The 7,506-nt window shown below is 51.7% G+C and overlaps 1 protein-coding gene across 1 annotated transcript in view; it reads left to right on the top strand.

The window, feature by feature from the left end:
• LOC119771615 (zinc finger protein GLI2-like) overlaps positions 1–4,845 on the top strand; it is a 77,959-nt gene extending 73,114 nt beyond the window's left edge. Inside the window, exons 13-14 of the mRNA XM_038267708.1 lie at positions 1,990–2,335; positions 2,550–4,845. Of these exons, the coding sequence (XP_038123636.1) occupies positions 1,990–2,335; positions 2,550–4,456 (2,253 nt within the window). The 3' untranslated portion in view covers positions 4,457–4,845. The remainder of the gene's footprint in view (positions 1–1,989; positions 2,336–2,549) is intronic.
• Positions 4,846–7,506: the final 2,661 nt, after the last annotated feature.

Here is a 7,506-nt window from a genome sequence, read left to right on the forward strand (position 1 = left end):
TTTACTAGTCCTTGGCTGGTCCTTGGCTGGTTCTTTGCTGGTCCTTGGCTAGTTATTTGCTAGTCCTTGGCTAGTTCTTTACTAGTCCTTGGCTGGTCCTTGGCTGGTTCTTTGCTGGTCCTTGGCTAGTTATTTGCTAGTCCTTGGCTGGTTCTTTGATAGTCCTTGGCTGGTTCTTTGCTAGTCCTTGGCTAGTTCTTTGCTGATCCTTGGCTGGTCCTTGGCTAGTTCTTTGCTAGACCTTGGCTAGTTCTTTGCTGATCCTTGGCTGGTCCTTGGCTGGTTCTTTGCTGGTCCTTGGCTAGTTCTTTGCTGGTCCTTGGCTGGTTCTTTGCTGGTCCTTGGCTAGTTATTTGCTAGTCCTTGGCTAGTTCTTTACTAGTCCTTGGCTGGTCCTTGGCTGGTTCTTTGCTGGTCCTTGGCTAGTTATTTGCTAGTCCTTGGCTGGTTCTTTGATAGTCCTTGGCTGGTTCTTTGATAGTCCTTGGCTGGTTCTTTGCTAGTCCTTGGCTAGTTCTTTGCTGATCCTTGGCTGGTCCTTGGCTGGTTCTTTGCTGGTCCTTGGCTAGTTCTTTGCTAGACCTTGGCTAGTTCTTTGCTGATCCTTGGCTGGTTCTTGGCTGGTCCTTGGCTGGTCCTTGGCTGGTTCTTTGCTGGTCCTTGGCTGGTCCTTGGCTGGTTCTTGGCTGGTTCTTTGCTGGTCCTTGGCTGGTCCTTGGCTAGTCCCCTATGATTCCTTATTAAACATCTAAAATACTCTGTCCTGATTTGTGGACATTAAGACCTAAAGAGAAGCGCCATCTCCTGGTCAGACCTTGTAATTCAGTGAGAGGTTGGAGTCAGAGTAAATATGCTTGCCCTGGAGAAGGCCAGCGGTGGGAACTTGTAGGGGATATTGCTGCCATTCGGTGGCTTTTGACTGGTAAAGGCCATTTTGAATGGCTGCTACTGTAGCGCAGACCATGCTTCAAAATTGGTCATAAATCAAAAATACTTGCATCAAGCTAACTGCGACACAATGCTGCAGGAGGATAACCAGCCCTTTAGTCTCCAGTTGGAAGCTTGGACTTTCACTGCCTTGCTCAGGGGAACTGGAATCAGACCCATAACTGTTGCTAGAACAACTGTTCATGCCTATATGGCTGCGATCCCGTGTAGGACAGACCCAGCGGCGGATTGCTCCAGGAAATTAGCAACGCCTCTGTTAGCGTCTCTGTGTGCAAAGCAACAGTTTGACTTTGTGCAGAAAGTACTGATGTGGATTAAAGCTAAATATTCACATCATCCATGCATTGTTATTGTTTCCCATGTAGAAGAGGGTCAGGACTCCTTTAACCAGACCAAGTCCCTGCCTCCTACAGGTCTCTTTCTTCTAATCCTTTATATCCAGCTGATAAAGGTCTGTGTTTCACCCAGAAATTCATTTTAAATAAAGAATTTCTTTTTTATAAAGAGCTTTTAATGTGTTTTAGGGCAGCAGGAAGTTAAAGTGTCGTCTTTTCCATCCATCACTCATCCAAGTTTACTAATTCCTGCTAACGACGGCCTTGGTTCTCCGAAAATGAAAAACCTCACAAATAAAAAAGCAGATGTGTGTTTAGAAAGAACAGAGCCGATGAGATCAGCGGCGTTAGAGTAAAACCTGAGAGCGAAGCGAGGCCTTGAAGCTCCAGAAGCTTCCAGCCTCGCCGTGGAGGGTTGGCTTTAACCATCTCATGGTGATTGCCCCGCTCCTTTCATCCTGGACATTTTTAATTCACAGACAGACTCAGAGAGCCTGTAATCTGCGGAGCCCCCACCACTCCCACCCCAGAAAACACTCATTATTTACAATTAAGCCGGGGGAGGATAAAAGGCCGGGTGATTCACTCCTCAACATGCCGCATTACCCACTCTTCCACTGTTGTTTTGCAAAAGGAAAACAGTTTTTAGGACAAGATGTTCCCGTTTCCTCCAGCCTCTCTAATTCCCTGCCTCCCCCCCCCCTAGATGTATCAGTCCAGTCCTGGCGGTCAGTCATCGTGTAGCAGCGAACCATCACCGCTTGGCACCAACAATGACAGTGGAGTAGAAACGGCGGCGCACAGCGGGGGAAGCCTGGGGGACCTCAGCACCCTGGACGACCTGCCGTTCGTGGACTCGCTGGGATTCGAGGACTCCTCCGGTGGGGGTGCAGCGGTGGGCCTCCATCTAAGAAAGCAGCTGAGCACCAGCCAGTGCCTGGAGAACCTGAAGAAGGAGAAACTGAAGGCCGTGAGGGACTCATGTTGGTGGGCTAGCAACCCAACGCCCGCTGGCCATCGGGGCGTTACGCTGCCGCCCATACCGACCAGCGGTGAGTTTGGAGATGCGGCAGACGCTCTTACCTTTTGTACATTATGATGTAATCGATCAACCAACCAATCATAAGAAAGATAAAACACCAGCTAAATGATCCCATTTTCCCAGAGCCAAATGTTCAACTTTCTAGCCAATCTAGTTCTAAATTAACTCTTTGACACGAACATCGTACGCCATCAGTAATGGGTCATTTCTCTGTCTGCCTACAGGGTCCCTGGTGGAAAGTTCGACCATGTGTGAGGATCCCGCTTCCTTCCCGGGCTCTGGCTTAGGTCTGCTGAGCTCTGACAAGATAACCCTGTTGGCAAACCTCTCCGAGCGCCGTGACAGCACCTCCAGCACCCTGAGCTCAGTCTACACGCTCAGCCGGCGGTCCTCGGGCATCTCCCCGGGTTTCTCCAGTAGACGCTCCAGCCAGACGTCTCAGTTTGGCGCCAACCGCCTGACAAACATCAGCTCGGCCGGCTCCTATGACCCCATCTCTGCGGATATTTCTCGCCGTTCCAGTCAGACCAGCCAGTTTGGGGGGAATGCCTGCGGCCCCGGAGGGGGTGGGCTTGGCCTTCCCGGTCCCCTGAGCCTGACCCCAGCCCAGCACTACAGACTAAAGGCAAAGTACGCTGCTGCAACTGGAGGCGCTCCTCCTACACCGCTTCCATACTTGGATCAATCATGTCATGATTTCAGTGAACACTCGTCCAAAAACAGCCTGAGATCCGCTCAGTTCAACCAGGAACGAAGCATTTTCCCCCACGAAGTTCCGTCCCACGTCCCCCGGCGAGCCAGTGAACCTGTGAGACCTTTAGATCCGCTCAGCCAGCCGCAGATGCAGCGGTACAACAGCATGGTCACCCTAAACAGAAGGGTGTCCCTGCAGCCCCATCCTCCGCCCGATCGCAGACGCTTATCGCAGCAGGGATGCGTCCAAACAGGCGGCAGTCACTGCTACCCCTACAGCCAACGGCCGCCGAGCATCTCAGAGAATATCACCACAGAAACACGAAGCTACAGAGGAAACTCATCCGGGCTGGAAGGTGTCCAAGGAGCTCCAAGCGCACAGCAGCTGTACCGCCAGAGCGGGATGGACGGTCTGAACCCGAGCCCAGGACGGCACCGACACATGGGTTCATCCTCCCCCCACAGTGGCGCTGCTAACCCACAGTGGAACAGGTTTTCCTCAGGACTCCCGGGGGCCACTCAGCAGTACTGCAGACTAGAAGGACATGGGAATCTAGCTGTGGTCCAGCAGAGCCAGAATGTCGGACCGTACAGTGTGACCTCCCATCAACAGATGGTCCAAACCTTGTCCAACAGAGGCGTCCAGCTCAGCTCTGAAGCAGGACCGGTCCTCCTCCAGCAATCTAACCTCAATGAACCTGCCAGCTGTCGGTTTGGGTTCAGCCCCGGTTCCTACGACAGGAACGGTAACCTCCCGTACTCGCCCTGCGGCACCATGGCGCTGCACTGCAAGGAGGAGCCCAACGACGTGGAGCTCTGCCGGTTCCAGCCAGTCCAGATAAAAATGGAGAGCAGTGACGCTTCGGCTGTGATGTTGGACCAGCAGAACTGTAACACCAGGACCCAGAATGGCTTCCAAACGGGGATTCAGAACCACCTCCAGCGAAGACCACCAGCAGAACCAAAGTCTCCAAACCTGTCCAGCCCAACGCTGGTGCCGTCAGATGATTCCCAACTAGCCAAAGCTTCAGGACTTCCTTACAATTCCGATGACAATGCTCTGTTCTACAGGGGCCAGATCCAAGTCCTGGAGCCCAACGGGAACCTGGACTGCCAGGTGTCCCTGTCGGTTGGCTCGCCTTCAGCGGCTCCAGGCTCAGCAGACAACCAGGCAGACGGGACAGCCGCCGTGGAGCACGCTCAGATAGACTTTGATAGCATGCTTGATGATGGGGATCACTCCAGCCTGATGTCAGGAAACCTGAGTCCAGGGTTGCTGCTGGGCTTTTCGCCGGGTTCCTCCCGCCTGACCACGCCCAGGAACTCTGTGACGCTACCCTCGGTTCCGGCAGGAACGGGGAACATGGCCATCGGGGACATGAGCTCACTGCTGACGGCGCTGGCAGAGGAGAACAAGTTCCTCAACCTGATCGCTTAAGCGACATGAACCATCTGGGTGTAACATTCATTACTGTTCGTAAAGCCATACTTCTGTTTGCCTTAGGGTGTGAAAAGCTGCCGCTGAGCCGTCCTGGATAAGATCTAACTAAGTGCCTGTTGGTGGAAATCAGCCGGTGTGTCGGTGTTTGGACTGCGGCTCAGACAGGGACACGTTCCAGGATCTGTAGCGTTTTCATAGCTAAACGGTGACAGCTTGGCGCCGAAGGCCGGATCTGTGACTGGAATTAGAAAGCGGCGCCTCACAGCAGAGGATCTGAATATTATTATCTCACCAAACTCGACTCCTTCTCTTGTATATTGTCCTGGTTTCTTTGTAAATAGAATTTGTACATTTTTAATAAACAAGAATTATGGATTTTTTAAAAAGCTTTAGTCCTGCTTCTTTTCTTCGCAGCAGTTTCCAGATGTTCTGTGGTCTATAGAGGAAGCCTCCAGCTGGTGCTCCGCCCCCTCCTGATGCATCCGAAGCTCCTCTGTTTTATAGTTTTAGATTCATGAGATGCATCTGATCCAAGGATTCAAGTGAAATGTTTCTCAAAAATCAAAGATGAAGACAGTAACGGGGAACTAAAATAAAAACAAAGTGCACCCCTTACCCATCGGGGTACGAAGCAGCTCATTGGATGGACGTTCTCCCAGAACCGGTTCTTCGGTTCACTGAGGTCTGCAGACATTTGGTCAGACCACAGCATAGTGAGGGGGAGGTCTTTTCTTTGACTTCAGTCCCACCGCTGTACAGCAGCAGCCATTAAAGATGGCCCTTCCCATTCAAAAGCTAGCCGAATAGTAGCACAATCTCCAATACAGGGTCTGACCAGGAGATGGCGCTTCTCTTTAGATCTTAATGTTCACAAATCATGACAGAAAGAATATTTTAGATGTTTAAAAAAGAATTGTTGGGGACCAGCCAAGGACAAGCCTAGGACTAGCCAACGAGTAGCCAAGTTCACTTTTCAGTAGCCGTTCTTCTATAAAAGTATGTTTTAAGATCATTTGAGGCGAGAACATCTTACGTTGAGTTTCACTATATGGACCATTTACTGATTTAGAGCGTAATTGAAAAAAAATCTTCGAATGTTGAGAGGACGGCAGCAACCAGCAGAGCTCCGAGGGTAACGGCAGCCGGGGCTAATGTTAGCATGTCTGCAGCGGTCAGGCCTAACGATAGCCCGTCTGCAGCGGCCAGGGCTAAAGGTAGCTCGTCTGCAGCGACCAGGGCTAACGTTAGCCCGTCTGCAGCAGCCAGGGCTAACGTTAGCTCGTCTGCAGCGGCCAGGGCTAACGTTAGCCCGTCTGCAGCGGCGAGGGCTAAAGGTAGCCAGTCTGCAGCGGCCAGGGCTAACGTTAGCCAGTCTGCAGCAGCGGCCAGGGCTAACGTTAGCCCATCTGCAGCGGCCAGGGCTAACATTAGCTCGTCTGCAGCGGCCAGGGCTAACGTTAGCCTGTCTGCAGTGGCCAGGGCTAACATTAGCTCGTCTACAGTGGCCAGGACTAACGTTAGCACGTCTGCAGCGGCCAGGGCTAACGTTAGCTCGTCTACAGTGGCCAGGACTAACGTTAGCTCGTCTAAAGTGGCCAGGACTAACGTTAGCTCGTCTACAGCGGCCAGGGATAACGTTAGCTCGTCTAAAGTGGCCAGGACTAACGTTAGCTCGTCTACAGCGGCCAGGGATAACGTTAGCTCGTCTAAAGTGGCCAGGGCTAACGTTAGCTCGTATACAGTGGCCAGGGCTTAAATTAGCTTGTCTACAGTAGCCAGGCCTAATGTTAGCCCATCTGCAACGGCCAGGGCTAACATTAGCTCGTTTGCAGCGGCCAGGACTAACGTTAGCACGTCTGCAGCGGCCAGGGCTAACGTTAGCTCGTCTGCAGCGGCCAGGTTTACTGTCTACGGGCTAACGTTAGCCCTGGCCACTGTCTACGGGCTAACGTTAGCCCTGGCCACTGCAGACGTGCTAACGTTAGTTCTGGCCACTGTAAACAAGCTATTGTTAGCCCTGGCCACTGCAGATGGGCTAACGTTAGCCCTGGCCGCTGCAGACGGGCTAACGTTAGCCCATCTGCAGCGGCCAGGGCTAACGTTAGCTCGTCTGCAGCGGCCAGGGCTAACGTTAGCCCATCTGCAGTGGCCAGGGCTAACAATAGCTTGTTTACAGTGGCCAGAACTAACGTTAGCACGTCTGCAGTGGCCAGGGCTAACGTTAGCCCGTAGACAGTGGCCAGGCCTAATGTTAGCCCATCTGCAGTGGCCAGGGCTAACATTAGCTTGTTTACAGTGGCCAGAACTAACGTTAGCACGTCTGCAGTGGCCAGGGCTAACGTTAGCCCGTAGACAGTGGCCAGGCCTAATGTTAGCCCATCTGCAGCAGCCCTCTCAGCATAGCTGTGTGAAGGACCGCTGGCTCTCATTTTTGGGGTTTAATTTGGCAAAATGTTAATTTGATTTGTGTTTATCTGAATGTGTTCATTATTATTCCCCCAATAAATTAAATAAAATAAGAATTTATTATCTAGAGACTATTAATAACAGTTGAAATGCAGCTCCAGACTCGCTTTGAATGTGGTGATGTCATCAGTACGCTGCTGTTCCAGTTGACCCAGATTTATTCTGCTCCCGTTCTCCCCGAGTCCAGACTCTACTGGGTTCTAGTCAAGAACAGACTTGCCGAGAACACGAGTCCGTTCTCGCGTTCTTGTGAATTGAGAAATTGCCAGATTTTCTATCCACTGCTTCAGGTTCTGAGTCTGACCTTTGAACTCCTATGGTATAACTATAAACAGATCATAGCTGCCAGGTAAAAACGCTGGAGGACCTGCTTTCTGCTCTTCCTGTCAGCGTTTCTCTCTCTAATCCAGCAGTGAAGCTGAGCTCCGTCTGCTTCGCTCAGCATCAGACTAAATATTCTCCATCAGTTCCTCCTCTGATCGCTTCCTGTGGAGAAAAAAAATTGTGTTGATGGCTTCAATAATTCAGGAGGAAAACTTTGGCGTTTGAAGCCGCGCTCCTGCGGCCCGTGCGGGAAAAAC

This window comes from Cyprinodon tularosa, unplaced genomic scaffold (assembly GCF_016077235.1).
Source record: "Cyprinodon tularosa strain WSP-4 unplaced genomic scaffold, ASM1607723v1 ctg681, whole genome shotgun sequence".
NCBI classification, from domain to species: Eukaryota; Metazoa; Chordata; class Actinopteri; order Cyprinodontiformes; family Cyprinodontidae; genus Cyprinodon; species Cyprinodon tularosa.